At 39.9% G+C, this 19,116-nt stretch overlaps 1 protein-coding gene across 1 annotated transcript; it reads right to left on the bottom strand.

Annotated features, from left to right (window-relative positions):
• Positions 1 to 814: 814 nt before the first annotated feature.
• On the bottom strand, positions 815 to 13,228 carry lhcgr (luteinizing hormone/choriogonadotropin receptor; the record flags this gene model as incomplete). The annotated part of the gene is made up of 11 exons (XM_080507413.1): positions 815 to 1,964; positions 3,354 to 3,407; positions 3,564 to 3,752; positions 6,515 to 6,589; positions 7,006 to 7,074; positions 7,257 to 7,334; positions 7,571 to 7,645; positions 8,975 to 9,049; positions 9,318 to 9,392; positions 12,679 to 12,750; positions 13,059 to 13,228. 11 exons carry the CDS (start codon positions 13,226 to 13,228, stop codon positions 815 to 817), a joined length of 2,082 nt encoding a protein of 693 aa, XP_080363539.1.
• Positions 13,229 to 19,116: the final 5,888 nt, after the last annotated feature.

Raw genomic sequence — 19,116 nt, 5'->3', positions numbered from 1 at the left:
TCACAAAACAGACATGTGTTCAGAGACATTCAAGACATTTTACTTGTTTATAAATGAATGGCTTATTCTGGTTATAAATGCTGTATTTCCAACGGTTTGTCAATGTAATTGTTGAGACACTTCCAGTGCATACAGAAATGGATGTTTGGCGTGGAATATGAAATACACTATTTCATATTTTAGCACCAAAATGTAGTGCTAGATGGTGAACGCCATGAAAACGAAGTGAGGCATCATTATGATAGAAAAGGCAGGAGACAATTTGAGCTTTAAAGGAAAGAAAACATTGCTACTGCTGCCAAGTCATGACTGCAGCTTGTATACCTCCCAGTCCGAATGTGTCATGAGGACAACAAACCAAAATGTGGCACTTAAACACATCTGAGGTCAAAGCCTCAGTCACATACGCTAAATCGTAAACTCTCCTACCCCGGTATCGCTATCATTTAAGAACAATGACATTCATGCTCTTTGTCTCATGATGTCACCCTTCATGTAAAGTACTGCTTTTTAGAGACCCTCTCGTGATCATTAGATATGTGCTTTAGAGCAGCTTTTCAAACAAACTGTCCTGTTTTGTTTGATTTCCAACCGTCTGCTTCCCTGACCACAGTTCCCGTGTCTTCACTTTGAGATCTTTTGGCCCAAATTGATGGAATTCTCATTTCACAAACTGAACTAGATCAAAATGTGATCCGATGCCTGGATACACAAGACTGACAAGTCTTTTGATTCTGACCTAAATTTGGGGGAAAAAATGCTACACTGTTTTTGTATTTAACAAGACAGATGTTGCCTTAAAGTTTGTAACAAATTATTTTCTTAAATTCTTAAGGCAATCCCTCATCTTAATATGATAAGCATAAAACCCAAGTGAGTCTGATTTCCTGTTGGATACTTTCTGGGCGCTGGTCAGGTTTGACGCCAGAGTCTGTGACCTGTAGAAGTCAGCATTGGAATGGCAGCAGCTGCTTCGACTGAGCAGCAGACACATGTCCCTCCTGAAGGCCCGTGTGAAGATAGTGTACAGGAAGGGATTGCAGAGAGAGTTGATGGGATAGAAAAGGATGAGGAGGATCTTTGAGTGAGACACAGTTATGAGCGGCATACCCAGGGCTGCAGAAATGGCAAAAAACGAGATTGGCGCCATACAGAGGAAGTCTGTGAAAATGAGCACCGCCATGCGTTTGGCAATCTTGGTGTCTCCGTGACGAGTGGAGTGCTCCGGGTTGCGCACGCTGAGATACATGCAAATATAACAGTAACAAACCACCAGGAATGCAATGACATTGAGAATGAGCACAACCACCACATAAATCTGAGAGCTCAGCGTGTCGATGTCCATGGGCAGACAGATGCTCACTTTGCTGTAACTGCTGACCCCCACTAGAGGGAGCAGAGCAACCAGCAGAGAGAAGACCCAGCCTACCCCCATCATGGCTGTCACGTGGTGCATCCGCAGTCTCTTGTTGACATGCATGGCATTGGTAATAGTGTGCCAGCGTTCAAGGCTGATCACAGTCAGTGTGTACACTGACAACTCGCTGGCGAACACTGTCAGAAACCCTGCTGCCCCACATCCGGGGCCCGTCTGCCAGTCCGTGGCGTGGTTGTAGTATTCCTGATGGGAGAGGTAGTCCATGAAGGCAATCATCATCAAATAGACTCCCATGCACAGGTCAGCAAAGGCCAAGTTACAAATGAGAAATCTGGAGATGGTTAACTTTTGGCGGCTGATTATAAGGATGACCAGAACAGCGAGGTTGCCAGCCACTGCAAAAACGGTAATTATCCAGGTGAGGCAGCGCAGGAAGGGAAAGCCCAGCAGGTCCTCGCAGGGATTAAAGGCATCTGGCTCTGGAGTGCACTTGACAAGCGGGCTCATATTAGGACAGTTGAAATCCAGGTCCTGATACTCAAAGGTAATTTCATTGAAAACTTCGATTCCATTGGTCATGGATTCTCTGGAGAAAACACAAATATTAAAGTTACTATAAAAAGCTCATGCTCAAGGGACAATATGATAAATAACAGTAATATTGTGTAAATATTTCAGAACGGGTAGGAATGGCTTCTTAACACCAAAAACTGCAAGGAGGATCAAATTATAATGCAGGTGGAATGATTAACAAAGTTTGATGTAAATCCATCCATCCTCTACACAGGTTCATCCATCTAGGTGTCGCAGCGCCACTATAAGTGCAGACAGAGTACAACCTGAACAAGTCGGGGTGCAAACACACACGCAGTCACTCCTATGAGTAATGTAGAATCACCACTGAGCCGTTTTCTCTTTGGACTGTGGAAGCCAAAGCATCCAGTGAAAACCCACACAGACGGGGAGAACATGCAAACCGCCACTTGGAGTCAGACTTGTTCATCTGCCAAAGCTAGTAAGGCTGCTCTGTGAAACTTGTATTTCTAATTGGTGCGATTGACAGGGCCCATTGACAGACCTTTATTTTTAAGGAGTGGTCACAGCATTTGTGTTTTTGTCTCTGTTTTCTATATAAATACAGTCTGGTTTTGTTTGCCAGATTATTAAGAAAATGATTACTTGTACAGCAAGCAACCACAGAGAGACGATGGAAACACACCGAGGATGGTGATGCACTGAGACCCGAGAGAGATCAGTGATGCAGTAGATAAAGCGAGCCAGATTATTGCTTGAGAAGAAGCAATAACGTAAAAGCCAAAGAAGAATTATGACAGCCTCACAAGCGTCAGGCTTTTGCCAACATTAGTCTCTGGAGAACTACTGTAGCTGTGAGTATTTCAGATGTTTCAGTAGATCTCTGCGTACTCACATGAAACAAGAAGTTCTATCGGATGCAACAAAGTTTAGACAACCTATTGGCTTTAAAGGATGCGGACCCTGCCTTTGTACATTTTCCTGTGTTTTGTACCGGCAGTCGTCGTTCAAAATGGCATGATATTGAACATGTATTTAATTTTTTGGATGAAACTCAACATGTTCATGTTTTGTCAAAAGATACTATATCAAATGTGGAATTGTTTCCCCCCCACTGCATTCAAACGTTTTTGACTTAAAACAATTGCATATACAATTTTCCTCAGTAATTCATTGTTGTTTTATTTGTCCAGTCAGCTAGTGATAGATTTGGACTTTGTATAACCTCTGATTCAAATGGAGCTGGACATCTCAGAGTCAGAAGGACCAATCTGAAAAACGTTAAAAGATACCAAAATTATGAAAGTGTTAATTTTTCTGGTGATGTGGTTTTACAAATTGTTTGCGATCGATCTGTGTGGAACACCAGCAGCTTTTAGTGCTGACATTTCCACTTTACTTTTGTGTAAAAGTTATATTATTTGGCGCGTGGGTGACTTACAGATCTGTTGCAGCAGGTTCACAAAACTTTGAGATGTTCTTCAAGGCACTTTCCCTTTGTAAAAATAAAACAAAGAAGAAAAGGTCAGTCCGTGTAAAGTATTGATAAAAACAACTACTAATTGCCAACCAAGTGATGATCTGTATTCTCTGAAAAGGGCTTTGGTCCTTTATGCAGATTTGAATGGATTTGTGATGGTCTTCTGGTTACCTTTGTTTCCGGCGTGATTTGTTGAAGGCGCAGCAGTGGCTTGGGTACGTAAGCGCGGCCTCGGACAGCTCGGCCAGGTTTTCCAGCGGAGGGAGGCTCTTCAGGGCAAAGGCAAAGCTGGCGTTCAGAAATTTCACTTGCCTCAACCCTTTTGGAGGTAGAGAACTCAGAGCTGTGGAGGAAACATCCCTGCATCACGCATGCAGAGAATATAGACATACGTTTCAGTACAAACCGGGAACAAAGGAAAAATACTGTGCATACATTTTGTTGCTCGTTCAAGAACAATGGATTGTTAAGGTGAATTGGATGAGACCACAAGAGAATAATTTTCAATTATACAAAGTTAATTATCCTTTCATTCATATGGAATTGTCCAGGATCCTAACCATGTTGCGCAAGGGTTCTAAATGGACTTCAGACAGACGAACCAAACAACACCTCTCTGGGAAATAATATAAGATATGTTTTATGGCCACTGTAGATTCTCTTGAGCAGTTTACACACCCACAAGCAATATAATATTTCATTAAAGATCTGAAAAGAAGCCTGGAAAATGTGATTAATCTGACAATGTTTAGCTGAGTTGTGGAGTGTCTTCATATTCAGACCGATGAGTGAATGTATTTTATTTGCTCAACCATAACAAGTCTTTTGTTAAAAATAAAGCAAAGATTCTCATTGGTCATTGAATTTGAATTTAGGAAGAAATGTACTTCATCCTGCAATATTCAATTTAATGCCATTCAGAAATGTTCATAACAAGGAAGAATGACGTATAAGTTAAGAGGAATGAATGTTATAGAAAATACGAAAAACTTATTGAAATCTATAAAACATAGTGAAACCAGCAGATTGTGCACCCTGGTTTACTTTTAATGTGGCATTTATTGTCATCACATGTGAAATTAGCCAGAATCACACATTGATAAGAAAGATGACTTTTCACATCTGTTCCACAATTGCTTTGAACAAGAGACTGAGCTGCATGCACTGCGAACTTTGTGTTTGCTCACTTATCAGTATTCAGCAGCTCTGCAAGCCTTGTTGGTTGTTTACACAGACAGGCTGTCACCACCCTGATGTTTATACAATAAAATAATAAACATTGTTATGAATATTAATCTTGCTTCATGACCCTGTTCAAATATAATCTCTTTAATGCTTTTGATTGAAGATTAAAATTTTTCATGTTTTTCTTGCGACTTCGTATTTTTTGACACTGCACAAAGAAAATGATCACTTTCATTACTGAATAAAGGCTTTTGCAGGTGAGCATGTCATGTTCACATTGCATATCTAATTGGTACAAAGAATATGTAGTGTTACAAAGTAGAAGAAGCGAGAATATAACAATGAAGAGCAACATTAAATATTAATGTTTTTCTGTTGCACGTCACACAAGTAAGGTTGTAATGTAAATTATTTTAATTCAAAGACTAACATCAGTTACAATAAGGAGCTAAATCCAATAATCCCTGCATGCATGATAAACCCCTCTGATGCATCACAGTAGTGGACTGTTTTTCAAAAGAGCACTTATGAAAATGTTACGAATGAGCCAAAAGTGGGTAGCAAATCCAAAACGCTATAGTTAAAAGTTTTGAAGAGCGAAGTGAGTAATTTTCTCTGCAGGTGTATCACTTCAGTCTGTTTCACAGCCACAATTTCATTTGGTCACGTCGTCAAGATGAAGCTTTAAGATTCTCTATTGATCCATAAAAGGAAATTGCAGTGTTGGTGCAGCATCACTTCACACCAGATACTGGATTAAAAAAAAAAAAAAAAAAAGGCAATACACTAGATAAAAGCACTAAGGATACAATTTTCAGGATAATATAAAGGTGAGAAATTCTCAAATCAAAAGAAAATTACAATGTTTTTTTTTTTTGTCGTGTGCCTCCCCTGGGTGGTGCCAGAAAACTCATGTGGGAGCAGCAACAGGAGAAAACATCTAGAATGAGATATCCGCTCCATGCAGAATGTATCAATTTAAACCATCCGCGGTGAAAGAAGTAAGACGGAACGGACGAAATGTTATAAGTACTTAAGTTCTGAATATTTATGCGATCATTGAGCTTTTCTTTTTGCTCCACTGGTACAGTGTATTTTTTGCAAAAAGGTCCTAACTAACACACACACACACACACACACACACACACACACACACACACACACACACACACACACACACACACACACACACACACACACACATTAACTTGTTGCAATTGGGGAAAAAAAAATGTCAGACCTTGTGCGGGTAAATTCCACTACATTGGAGAGACTTTAAGCCTCACAGTTGCTACGATGCCTGTTTAATGGTGGCCAAAAAGTCCAATTTCATATCTGAAATGGTATCTATGTGACTTTCATGAGAAGAAGAGATCTTGAAGGCTTTGGATGTTTTTAATGAGAATCATATTTATTGGTAGATGGCCTTTGGTAGGTGTGATTTAAAAAAAAAAAAAAATCTTTTTACACATTGAAAGACCCAGGATTCCATGGATACACCTTCAACTTGTAGAAAGTACATATTTCCTGTATTGGTCTGAATATAAGATGGCTTTTATGCCCCTGGTAATAGGTTTGACAGAGCCACTCAAATGTCAAGGCTGTGTATTAAACAGTGGGTTCGTGGCCATACTGGGGGAACAACAAGCCAGCCACAGGTTCTCGATGTTATCGACAAGCTTTTCAAAGACTTGAAAATACTTAAAATACTGTATTTTAGATTCTTGGGCAAGAGTGACAATAGATGGAGTGAACACCAGTGGAGCAGGTGTTTTCTGCGCAATAACACCTGAGGAGATTAGAAACTGGAGACTGTACATAAAGAGGAAACATCTGAGGCATATAATAAATGAAAACTAAACTAAATCGTCTTATATGTGGACCGATACGGTAATTTAGATTTTCTTAGTACTTGACTCTCAGTGACAGGGACTTACAGAGAACTTGGACCTGTGGCTCCTTCAAAAGCATCTTCTTCAATGTAACTGAGATCCTTGTTGTCTCTCAAAACTCTACAAAAGACACAAAACAACAACACATGACCTCAAACCCAGCTACAGTTTTGCATTTGAAATACAAAGTGAAAAGAAAATCAAAGATGACACTTTAATGGCCAACAATGCCCAAAACCATTTTTCATCGACTTTCTGTTTTCTCAACTTGACACTGAGGATGAGCCACATTATTTTTAGACTGCAGGGTGTCTGTACATATCTCATCCACATCAGCATTCAGCATTACAGGGACGAGCAGGGAAACAACAGGGCATCCAATCTTTGTTTAGTCTTATATAATGTTTGTTTGGCTGTACGCTTGATTAGGAAATGAATGAACCTTAATCTGCCACAATAGCTACCAACAACATACTGCATTGTTTTAATATTTGTGCCAGAGAAAACAACAATTCTGCAAGATTAGACATACTTACAGTGAGCTGAGCTTGGTTCCATTGAATGCATGAGATTTTATTTCCTTGAAGCCGTTCTTGACCAGGTTCCTGTCAAGGACAAGGTGCTATAAATTTTCGTTCAGTCGGAAGCAGCCACCAAGGTTAGAGGGCATTTAATTACATAAAGCACGATAGAACAAATCAAGGAAAATTCCTAACAAATGTTGACAAATTGCTGATTTTTCGCCATGATAATGTGGCATCAAAGAGGAATTGGCTCCTGGACTCACATGTTCACGTCCTCTCCAGCGATACCATGGAAGGAATTGGCAGGGATGATGTCGATTCTCGTGTTATCATCCATTTGTCTGCATGAAGACCAGATAATATTCACTTCAGTTGTTTGGCTAAACTATCAGACAGACAAAATTATGTATTTTGACGCGTGAAGAGAGCAGCATGCTGAACTGTGACACACACGGAGGAGTTTGCTGTCGTGACATCGATACAACTTGAGCTTCACTTTGGCACGAAGAACACACAGTTTTGCAACTTGCAAAAAAAATAGCCCAAAGAAAACCTATTTTTGAACAGGATTACTTACAGGAGAAAATTTGGCGCCAAAGAATTGATGGTGGTGAAGTCTGGGAAGTGTACGATGCCCGTGTTGGAGATTCTCCTGTGAGATGAGCAACGTGTGATTGTTTTAAGAACACATTTTCAAAGAACCAACAAAGTTGCAGATTGCAGAGACATTTAAGAACACAGTTATACAAAAACCCTTTGACTCTTTCACGCTTGACTTGCAGCATTGAATGTTAAATATTTTTCGAAAATCTCCCGACAGACAGTTTTGCACAGAATATGAATAACAAACTATAATAGAGGTCATGAGATATCATCTAGCAGCTTCAAACTGGTGACATGAGACTCGGGAGTGTTTTGGAGGCAGCAGCAGCAAAATGTCACAGAGAAGAGAAGACTGCAAAAAAAAATAAAAAATCGGAACCTCTGATAATCCATGCAGCTTAAAGCAACATTTCTGCAGTGGCATTGTGTCCCATATATCTACCAATAAGAAAGTCCTGTCTTAAAAATGACTTTTCCTGGAGTATATATTCGCCATTCAAACAGTTATGATCGAGATGTTTTGAGTTTTTCATTGTTCATATGTCAAATCTAGTGAATTAATTAGTAAAATTTCAAAACAGCTCTTTCTAACACTCCATAAAATCATTGACATTACTTCGGGAGGACTTCATCAAACATCTTGTTTTATGGCTTTATATAATTTCGGGTCACTGTAGCCGATGACTGTGCGTCCATCACGAGGCACAGAGAGACAAACTGTCAAACGCCTTCATATTTGTAGAACATACAAATTATGCACAGACAGGCTCCTTTGAGCAACCCAGACTCAAACTCGGGGCCTTCTGAGTGTAAAGGGAGGGCGCTACTTACGATACAACCATGCAACTAACATAATCCTGAAATCAACTATTTTGAAATGAATTTCTTTTAGATAAACATGGACGTTTGCTGTTTCTGTGACTGTGAAGACAGAAAAGCCTTTCTAAGAATTTATTTCTATACCCGTCTTGTTTTCTCTATATATAGATAAACGTTGAAGCCTCTGTTAATGTGCGAGACTATAAGGCAGCGTCAGGCTTTTAAAACAACCTCCAGCAGCAGTTAATGTTTTGTCTATGGTTTGCTTGTGGGTTTATAGGCACGGTCACCTGATATACGTATGTGTTGTTCTATTGTCTAATTTTTTTGGACTGATCTGTGGAAAAATGTAATTAAATCAGTGCAGCGTCATTGAAATTGCACCATTATTACGTTTATGTTGTTTTCACTGATAGTGATGGACAACTCGCCTTTTCACTGATAGACAATGATCGCCATCCATACTCTCTATATGATTTATGTTAGGCCAGAGATGTTTAAACAGAACAAAAACACAGCGATCACAACATTTCAAATGCATTTCAAATCAGTCACTCACAAATATTTCAGCTTTGGCAGATCAGTGAAAGCCCCGTTTTCAATCACCCGCAGACTGTTGATACTCTGCAACAAACTACAGGAATAAAAATGAGGAAACATATCAGCAATTACAATGTTGTTGTCAGTGGCTGTCAACAAACACAGCAAAAAAAAACAAACCAACAATCCTATTCACACATCAGCCGCTTTGAAAGTCAAGGATTAAACATGCTGCATTGTAATTGACAGACTAATCCTGTGAAACTTAAATGAAATGCTAAACCCATACCAGCTGTTCAAATGAATAATTGCTTCCATCACCATTGAGTGTGACATGTGGTGGAAGGTAAAGCGTCACTTACATTTCTGTCAGGCTGTGGAGGGAGAGGAAAGCGTGTCTCCGTATGCGAGTGATGCAGTCGCTCTGGGAGATGTCACTGTGGCACAAACAAATGGATTCACATCAGCTCGCTGACTGACAAAAGGCTGTAAACAACCTTCTCTTAAAATGTTACAGATGGAGCCGGTGAATGTGAGAGTAAACATTGAGGGTGTCACAAGTGCTTTCTACGGATTCCTCTCTGCTCTCACTTCTTAATGTACCGCTTTTAGAAATAGGACGTAGTTGATTGATGCGGGGGTTACAAGCTGTGAGGTAAATATTAAAAATGCTTCCTCGAACGATCCATATTCTTGGTCAGTGTATACACACACACACACACACACACACACACACACACACACACACACACACACACACACACACACACACACACACACACACACACATGGACCTAATTTTTAGAAAATCTCCAACATCGCAGATTCATCGTGGCCAAGAAGACTAAGTGGAGATGTTTGAAAAGGAGGACTAAACAAAGACATCGAGAGTCAACAACATTTCTTGATATGTCCTTGAAGACTTTGTTTTCTGATGGCTGACTTCCTTTATGAGATGCTCTCATTCTTTTTTTTTCTTCTAATCATAATTTGAGGCTTCCAGTTTTCTGTAATCAGTAAACACTTTACTTCAGATATGCGTTGCTCTGCCTCCATTTTCACACCAAGAAACAATTAAACTCCATCTGAAACGCCTGTCATTTTTCCCCTTTGTTCCCTCCTCTCGACGACATTATGTACAGTGTCATAATTACCACTGAAAGCTCATAAAAAGCTTTTTCACATGAGCCTCCGAGAGAAATGGTGCTTTCATTTTGAATTGGCGTCATCAAGGACAAACTGCACAGAACTGCTCATGTCACTCTACCTTGACAGGGATTTAATGGACTTAAATAAAAACTCAAGGATTACACCTTTAAGACTAAGACTTCACATTAACCTGAGTGTATTTTATCAGTTAAAACTTTATTACTTCATGATGGAAACGGAATTTGAACATAATGACCCCATCACTCGTAAGTACTGTAAGTATCAGACGCTGATAAGGTTTGTCCCTGAAGAGCAGAGAAAAGTCAAACACAATCAGTACAATCCAGCACAAGCGAGAGGGTTCAGTTACTGAGAAGTAGAAAAAACAAACAACCCTCCCCCCCACTGTACTTCAGTGAAATATAAGAGACTTTAAATGTATGCAGAACAAGATTATTGGCTCGAATGTTTAATTTTCAGTTTGCCTGCATTAAACAACAATAGTTTTACTTTTCACTTGTCAAAACGTCGTTTCCTGCTTTTCTTCTTTTTTTTTCACCGTGGTGAAGAGAAGAAAAAAAAGCAATAGCTAATATTAGAATGTCTGAGAGTACAGTTATCAAGAAGTGTCCCAGGTTTAAAACTATATTAAATGTGTAAACCTCCAGTAAAACTACTTTTAGGATGAAATTCAGAGTCAAGAAAATCAATGAGAGAAATCTATGAAAGTGAATGGTGGCTTCAGCCTGCCTGTGCTGTATGCTGCACACTAAACCAAGAAGAGCTCCAAGGACAAAAGTCAAGGAGGAAACCACCACTGAAAGAGTGAGTGTGGAGGATGTCTCTTGAAGAGATGAAGCCACGGTAGAGGTCTTTGGGAAAGCAATGCATTGCTTTTATTGTGGTAAATGTAATAAAGAACAGCTCCTCAAGCAACAGGAGGAGCTGCTCCTTCAAGATTGCCAAAGCATTTCAGGAGCAAACGTGATGCCAAACATCAGAGAAGTTGGTCTGAAGCTCAGCTTTGATGGGGCCGTTAAAAACAGTGCAGACACGAGTGCTGAAATAAGCACAGGTAGATCCTTTATGGGGCAAGTCCTCACATTAGATAACTCCTGTACTATCCCCCCCCCCCCCCCCCCCCCCCCCCAACCTAAATATGGTGTGTTAATGTTATTCACTGGGTTCATGATTTAATAGTGCTTTAAGTCCAGCTTGTGTCAAACTTCCACAAGGAAGAAAATAATATAAGACACTTTTGTTTGGTTTAATTAACCATGGAAATGTGAAAAACAGGTTTAGTGATTAATCAAAGTAACATATTGTCAATTTGCCTGAATTTGATCTGTTTTATATATAAATGATATGTAATTGTGTAATTATGACTGAGTTTAAAGCGTTCCAGAATATAGAAATGAAATGAGTGTTGGGGTATTTCTCAATAAAACCCTTGCATTGTATTATTTCACTTTCCAAGTAGTTTAATGAGTGTCCTGTAAAGAGTTGAGAACTCCAGTTTGCCACAGCAGAAAGAACTTGTGCAAGCCTGAACAAGCTTGGCAGGATTACAATGGAAAAGCTAAAGAATCTCCCAGCATGGATAAAACACCTAATTAGAGTCCATCATTGCAGCCAAATCTTGTTTTTTATATTTCATTTGTTTTGAATGTGGAGTTTTATTTTCTTTTGCCACTGACTGAACCTTTCATTAACTTTTTTTTTCTTTTTTGCTGGAGTGCTGTACATATATTTGAAGATAGACTGAATTGGTACTTGAACTTCAAGGTTGCCAGTGACACTGACCTTGTGTGAATGAGGCACAATGCATCAGGTCACAATAATCTCTCAACAGCTGTTTGGTTTAAGCATTTCCCCTTTAAAACGTAATGACATGTAAATTAAACTCATAGAGAAGAGGTGATGGAGAAAGCCGAACTGCAAAATGGTATAGGGAGTTAAATCCACACCAAAATATTCACGTGAAGTTTAAGAAATACTTAATAATCAAAAAACTAATACACGTCACATTTTATACTTCTGCTGAATCTGCATGCTTCAGTTGAATACGTGATGAAATTGAGCATTTCGACTTGAGTGGGTGATCACAGGCGAAACAAAAAGTGCTACAAATATAACAATGACCACATCTAAGTATTGGGACGTTTCATTAATTTCCAAGTAAGAAATAATAACGTTTCAGAAGTGCGTGCGCACACGAGTGCATGCGAGAATGAGTGTGTGCTTGAACATTTGGTTACATATAAGAAAACTAGAATGCTTGCCGTTGCTTTGACTGTATGTTGTCGGTACTTTCCAAGAGTAAAAGACTCCCCTTTCTTTACTCTTCAAACAGACATTTTGACAAAATATCTCAGACAATACTGATCAAACATCCAAAATCAAGTTTATGTCCAAAGTCTGTTTTGATAACTGGACCTGCATGTAATTGCACTTTTGAAGTAAAACTTAGTCGGTGTCTCACTTTTTGTCTACTTATCTGGTGTCAGGAGTGAAGCATATATGTGCAGACAGAAGTTTGGTCATATAGGTGGAATTAACAAAAACAAAACGTACATATTTGTGATGTTGATGAGTTCCTTGAAGGCATGGGTGGGAACTTCTTTCAAGGGCAGATGAGGGAACCTTCTGTAAAATCCAAAGGTAAAGCTGTTAAGTACAAAGGCTGCATAGATCATAAAATAGAAGTAATACAAACATATTCCCATAGGCCATACTTCAAACCAACTTTTTTCACAATACACACAAATAGCCTTTAGAGGAATATTACAGGGACGATATGGGGTAAATACTTGATATATGAGTTCAGGGATGGAGGAAAAGTGCAGTTAAACCTAAGAACTCCTCAATAAAGTCAGTATAAAAACACCACGAATCATCTTGAGGAAGAACATCAGGCTCTTATCAGCAGTAAGACATAAAGTTGAGTTACTTACAGCAGGACCACGGATGTTGGTGCAGTCTGAGAGGCCAGCTGAGTGTCTCTGTTGCACCGGAACGTGTCGGTGGAGCAGCTGCAGACGGCCGGGCAGGTATATGCGCAGCAGGAGCGCACAGTCGCCAGAGCGCACAGCGCGACCAGGAGCCGGACAGTGAGCGGAGCCATGTGACACCGGGCCGCGCACCTCAGGGCTTCACTCTGGGATAGATAGGTAAATATACAGCTTATAAAAATCAAAACGCTTCCCTCATGCTGAGAGCAAAGCTGCACTTTGGAAAAACAAAATTTAAATATAGCTCTATCATGCCACGGAAGAAAAGTTTAGAATAATGTGCGTCTTTCAGGGATCAGCTGCTGCCTTCAGGTGCTGCCGTAATTACGAGTGCTGCTCTCTGCCTGGAATGAAAGACGGGCGGAATTTTCTTTGACAGCCGAGCCGCGGAGATGTGACGTTCAGTGGGTGGAGATCAGAAAAAGCCCCGCCAAGTGCCGGTGTGAGCCGGGATGCGGTGAAGTCACGCTGTCACTCACTGCTAATTAATCCTATTTCCAGGCAGCCTAGCAACTTCCTGCCATTCACGGTTGGTGGCACAACTCTTTGGCTCTTTTAAGGTTAGTTTTCACTGGTAAATATAAACCTCGAGTCCCTACAAAGTCACATTTTTCTCAACGTAGTTGGATGTGAAGTGTGAAAGACAATCAAATAATAATAATAAAGCCATGAATCTTAATTAACTTAAATGTCCAAGTAGTGATGAAGGGGCCCTGGTTCGAATCCCGGTTGTATGGTAAATTGCAAGAACTGTGAAAACCCCTGTAAAGAAAAAGTAACAGTGTCTTCAATAAGCCGTTTATTCAGAGGCTAATAGTAAAAAGAGGATAACACACGATGTGTTTATTGATACACTGCTGTTAAGATTTAACACAATAATTTCCACAAGATGTTAATATATTTTCAGTATTTAAATTTTATTTCTATTGCAGCCTTCAGACCCCCCCCCCCCCACACACACACACACAAACGCACACACCTCAAAAGTTAACCATTTCCAAATTTTCTCATTCTAATCCTTGCATATTGTTGTATTTATTTCTCTAAAATTGGGTGTGAATGTTAAAACTCAGTTGTTAACACAGAGTCCTCCATTTGGCACAACAGGAGAAGTGCTAACAATTCTTTCTCATCTTCCTAACAATAAATGGTGTGTGCACAGCCAAAGGAATGAACTTAAATGATCTAATTCACCTTATTGGGTGAATATGCAAAATGTAACACAATCTAATCTAATAGTAATCTAAAATCCACCTTTAAAAATGAGTTTTAATACACATATTAGTACAGTGTACACTGTATTAAGAGGCAGAATTATAGCCCATGTGACTGAGCTGCTGTACTCTGGCTAGGTGTACCTTATTGTGTTTCCCACTTAGATTTACATCAGAAATTAGATAGGAATTGGAGCTGTGGTGAATATTCAAATACAGTACAATGTGAGCATTGTTGTTCGATAGCAAAAACTTCCTACATTAAAGTTTAGAGTTTAGACTTTTGAACTAAGATAAAGTGTGTGATGATGCAGTCATATAAGGCTTTTTACGGCATGAAAAAGACTAAGCTTCTTTCAATTTCTTGCCTGGGAGACATTTGCAATTCATCTTGTGCATATGCCCCGTGAGACAACGCAGGATTGAGCAGAGGCCTTATTTGTATGAGTAAGCAAAACGATTTGTCACCAGCACATTTTGCTAAATCTCCTCTGCTGTCAGTGACTCTGACCCCATTCAAAGCTTTCTTATCCCGCTCCCCCTCCATGACACCGTGACCCATGTCAACAGAGACGCAACACCTTCCTCTCACTGCTGCTAACAGCTGCACACATATGCACCCACACACTCCGTCCCCCAGAAACACTGCAGCCTGGTGCTGTTTACCAAGACTGCTAGTCCTCACAAGCCTCTCCGCTAAGCACAGTGTCAAGAGTCTGCATGTTTAACCCTGTGGATGGACAAATACACGACGTGTGCACGCACACAGAGCGGGAGGATAATTAATGCAAGTGGACTTGAATCTGCCCACATCTTCATGCTGACCACCATGCTGTGCATCACTTCACACCAAGAAGGTCATGCTCAGCAGGTAGATTTTTTTTTTTTTTTAAGAAAAATTGTAGGAGCAATTTCAAAATGACAAACTTACTCTTAAACCACTTTAAAATGCCCTGATTGCTTGCCAGAAAGTGGTAGATAAGTGGCTACACCTTTTGTCATAGCTGCATTGAGTCAATTATTTGATTAGTGTTGGTTTTCCAGCATGACCTGTGCTTTACTATTCAGCCCTTTGCCTGCTTTATTGGATTTATCAGCATGGCTTGTGCTAATGCTGAAACTCCTCTTCCACGGATAATGCACCGTTAAATGCAATTGGAATAGTTTATTCCAACAATGCAGTAAGGGCAAAGTGCAATCATTACTATCACTCTTATTAAATTTAATGCATTTTTTTTTCTTAAAATCCTGATTGATTTTCAGCACAGGAATTAAGCATGTATTGAATTTTAAGTTAGTTAGCGTAATGGTTGTAGTTCAGCAGTTAAATATAAAATGTTGCAGCTTTCTGCATCAATTGTTGCGTATGCATCATTCATACAGTATCTGCATGTGTCATGTTGCTGCCCTCGGCAGACTAGGACACCACCATAATCCCCAACAAGTCACTGAGAATTATATTTTAATTTTCACTTTACTTTAATTCCACATTTGTTGATTACACTCCCACTCTCTTTAACCTTAGTGTTTTTTGTGCTTTATTAAGAAAAGTATCTGCGTGGTTTGTAGACTCTATGGAAACAGGTAGATGGACTACTTCAGACGTGTGTTAACAAACAGCAGGTGTGATTGTGTTCTGCTCTGTTCCTGTCACCTGTTTTGTTAGTGCTGTTAGGAGTTTCTTTTTTTGGGACGAGGCTGCTCTTACCTCTGGGTGTGAGGCAGTTGACCTGCCAGCATCCTCCTTGTTCCCAGAGCACAACAGGGAGGTGCGGCGACTTGACATGGCATAAAAATGGTACAACACAAGATGTCACTGCGCAGTTTGCACACCAGCATCGTGTGAGGCAATAGAGCATAATGTAACGCAAACGTGACCGCACTGTAATAATATGAAACTAAACAGCTCAATATGGATGTGCACAGATATAGCACTGACATCAAGAAAACACATGCCGGGCTGAGTCAGAGCAACCCTGCAGTCATTAAAGTCGTAACGGCAGCAATTGGTGTCAAATGCTGTTTACTTGCTATTTCCGCATAAAGTGACATTTTCAGGGAGAAAGTTCAAGAGAAAGCACACATCAGTGTGGCATTTGAGGTAATTGGCAACAGGGGCCCTGGGTGTGTTCTGAGAGACCCTTTTGTCTTACCCCTGAGAGAAGAACAGCTTCTCTCCATTACTGTCACCATGAGCAGACTTACATCTTTAAAAGCGAATAGGAGTTTTCCAAATACAGCAAATAACATCTGATTGCACAGGTTGGCCGTTCTCTGCACCTCTCTCTGCTCATGATTGCGCTGCTGATACTCTCAGGAAGAGCTCTGTGCTGATGCATGCCTCCCTCGACCTCCTCTTTATGAGATGTTCCTTTACAATGATCTATTTGTTGTGCACTTTTATTCAGTCTTTTCTGAGAAATTTAAGTATGATTTATAGTTTTTACTTATCGGCCAATCTTTGTTATGGCTCTGACATGAATAACCATTTTGTAATCATTTGTTTGATGTTTCCATGCTTTCTTTGCGCATGCATGGGTTTGTATCCAAGCCATTTGGCTTCCTAACACAAAACAAAGGCATGCAAACGTGTGTGTGGTTGTGTGTCACACTGCGTTGTTTATGTGGTATTCTGGTGACCTGTGAAGGGGGGGGATGAGCTCCACATCCTTATGACCCTCAACTGGATAAAGTGTAAAAGGTAGATTTAGTAAAATTCTGAATGGATGAATTCTGTCTTTTCTTAGTAATCCAAATGTTAAACACTTTTATGGAATAAGCCAAAATGTCTTATCGCACAGACATGAATAATTATACTGTAAAGAGTTGATGAATATGGGTCACACTGTATTGTAGATGTTAGCAGTTCTGACTCAGTGCTCGAACAATTTGATTCTGGGTTGAGACCTTTCTGTGTGGACTTCATATGTTCTCCCATTGTGAACTTCAGGTTCCCCCAAAAATCCAAAGACATTAATGACTCTTGACTGCAGGCAGGTATGAATGTCCATGGTGTATCTTGCCTTTTGCACATTCGCTGCTGTCTTCGAAACACTTGTTTGGATAAAAGGGGTAGCCAAATGGATAGTTACAGCTTTGTAACTATGACTTTGTAACTATAATATTCACCAGCTCACTGTACATGTAGACTCTCCTGCCCTTGAAAGCATCTATTCAGAGTTTTATTCCAAGTCCTGTCTCACTGAAGACAATCTTTAGATCTGTTACTTACCTGTTGGTCATGTAGCTTCAACATTCAGTCAACTTTAGTAACAAAAAGTCTTCAAATTAGTTTTGTTTAGTCGATCTCCCTCTTTGGATGGAACGTACAGTAGAGCGTGAGCCTCTGACGTTTAAGAGAAGGTAACTGGATACAATAATCTTACCAGCCACTTGATACACGCACTGAGCAGAGCTCAGAGGGATTTGAGAACGCTGGCTGTATTGTGACAATGTAACTGGATCAAGTCTGGCTGTGGAACCTCTATTTTACTCTGTTTTCTTCTCTTTTTTTTCCAGTTATATTTATCCACACTGGTAATGAAATCAGAGCAAATGTATTCCTCGCTGCACTGCATAGGAACGGAGAAAAACCTGAGCTGTGCATTCTTGTGACTGAAAAGTTTAGGTTTTTTTTTTTAGCAGGTACTTCAGATTCCTCCAACAAACCAAAGACTTGCTTGTTAGTTTAATTGGTGACTCTGAACGTGCAGGTGTGTGTGTGTGTGTGTGTGTGTGTGTGTGTGTGTGTGTGTGTGTGTGTGTGTGCATGTGTGAGAGAGAGAGAGAAGAGAGAGACTCCTGCTCTGCACAGATCTGGAGTATTTTTTGGGTTGAATTGTGAAAAAAAAAACAATTTCCCTATACTTTTTATTTATTCACATATACTTGAATAATTCAAATGTGTTGAGTTTTTATTATTCATGATATTAGTTTCATGAATTTAAAGTGTGCAGAGGAAACTGACAAAACAACACACTTTGTAATGGTATTCTATTTTTTTCTTCAAAGCATCTGTATTCACTGTGTATTACCTCCACTACACTGTTCTCTGGCCTCTCTGTGTACATGGGTGGTCTATACCTGCAATGTTGTCTTCTATGGATGACATCTTCCCCCAGAGCTTTGGATTTAGCTGCTGATGAATTGACACTCTATCCAGGAAAGATCATTCAATAAAGTTGTTTAACATTTTTATCTTCCCTTGGCCTGCAGCTGGGATCAGTTCACCCAAACTAGAGCCAAATGTGTTATTATTGTTCTATTTTACAGCTCACCAGCAGTTTAACAGGTAAAGATATTTTCTGCTGACCCACACAGACGCCATTGAAGATCTGCTGCAAAGATCTGCTAGTCTGATGCCTGTCACATCCTTGGGAAAAAATCTGTTCCAAACTTGTGGATCTGTGCTGTGTTCAGACTTGAATCAAACCTCACCTGAAGTAATTGGAATTGGACCGAGACCTCTTTCTCAAACTGTCTGTTTGTTCAAACCTCCTCAAACAGGCCACAGGAACAGTGCGATCGCACCGGGGTTCATTTTAATTGGCTCAAACCTGACAAGTGTGAGCTCAACCTTAGGCTTTGTTTTTGCTGATTGAATTCTGGGACTCCCTGTGTTTGTTAGCTGCTCAGTACAGAACAGTCTCGCTTCCCTTCTAGCAGGTTTGCACAAAGTGTTTTGTAACCAGTTGCATCTTTAATAGGGAAGCTTTTTGTGCCTCGTGTGTTTTCCTGTTATGTGGTCAATCAGAAAAGCAGGTTTTGTCTTCTTGTAATCCTATTTC

Source organism: Blennius ocellaris (assembly GCF_963422515.1).
Source record: "Blennius ocellaris genome assembly, chromosome: 13".
Classification (NCBI taxonomy): Eukaryota; Metazoa; Chordata; class Actinopteri; order Blenniiformes; family Blenniidae; genus Blennius; species Blennius ocellaris.
Note: the sequence above shows the minus strand (reverse complement) of the source record. Positions and strands in the feature narration are given on the sequence as shown.